This window comes from Trypanosoma equiperdum (genome assembly GCF_001457755.1).
Source record: "Trypanosoma equiperdum strain OVI genome assembly, contig: ctg_980, whole genome shotgun sequence".
In the NCBI taxonomy this organism is placed as follows: domain Eukaryota; phylum Euglenozoa; class Kinetoplastea; order Trypanosomatida; family Trypanosomatidae; genus Trypanosoma; species Trypanosoma equiperdum.
The window spans coordinates 13,432-14,258 of record NW_027124954.1 but is presented as its reverse complement, the minus strand read 5'-3'; the positions used below and the strand labels follow the sequence as shown (position 1 = coordinate 14,258).

The following is an 827-nucleotide window of genomic DNA, read 5'->3' as shown; positions in this document are numbered from 1 at the left end:
AAATCACACGTATCAGTCAAACTAAGCAAACCAAGGGTATCCCAATGAAAGAAAACATCATCCGCAATTAAGGGACCACATTCCATAAAGGGGGAAAAGGGCCGCTGTAGGAGTTTCCTGATGTGGGGTACCGTAGAGTAAATAACAGCATCATCACCATTATTGGAGCGAGGGAAACCAGCAAAAATATCAGTGGGAGCCACACAAACATTAATGCCATATGATGATCCGCTACCATTGAAACAACAACCGCCAGAGCCATGTGCAACTTCCACATACGCAGGACGGAGGTAACGGCTCTCGTAGGGATATACGAGAGGCTCAAACCCACGAAGGTGTGAAAGTTGAGCAGCACAATACGGGTTAAGTTGATATCGTACGACAATTCGGTTACTCACTTCAAAATCGACAACTGGTTCATCTTCCGTATCACACAGGTACACTTCATAAGAAAGCAATTCAACAGGATGATGATTGCAAATATATTTACTTCCACTACCACGGCTCTGCAATGGAGGGCGATGATAAACTGTCATATCGGGATGTTCATCCAACAACACATCCACATCAAAAGGTAACGGCTTAACTAGTGACATAATTTCCAATACGGGAGTTACAAGTCCACTATGTATGACCACCATTGTAATTTCACAAAGTGTAGAAGTTTCTCAAAACACAGTGTGTGACGTTTGCGCTAAATTAAGGAAAGAGCAAATGGAGAAACAATACAGATGAAAGTACGAGAGTGTGGCAATTAGTGATGTAGTTAGACAAAGGAAGTATGATAACAATCGGTTGCAGAAAAGAAAATGAAAGAGTGACAACGG

At 42.2% G+C, this 827-nt stretch overlaps 1 pseudogene across 1 annotated transcript; it reads right to left on the bottom strand.

Moving 5' to 3' along the window:
- Nucleotides 1-2: 2 nt before the first annotated feature.
- TEOVI_000853100:pseudogene lies at nucleotides 3-641 on the bottom strand (annotated as a pseudogene). The gene has a single exon. A coding segment is annotated over exon 1 (639 nt).
- Nucleotides 642-827: the final 186 nt, after the last annotated feature.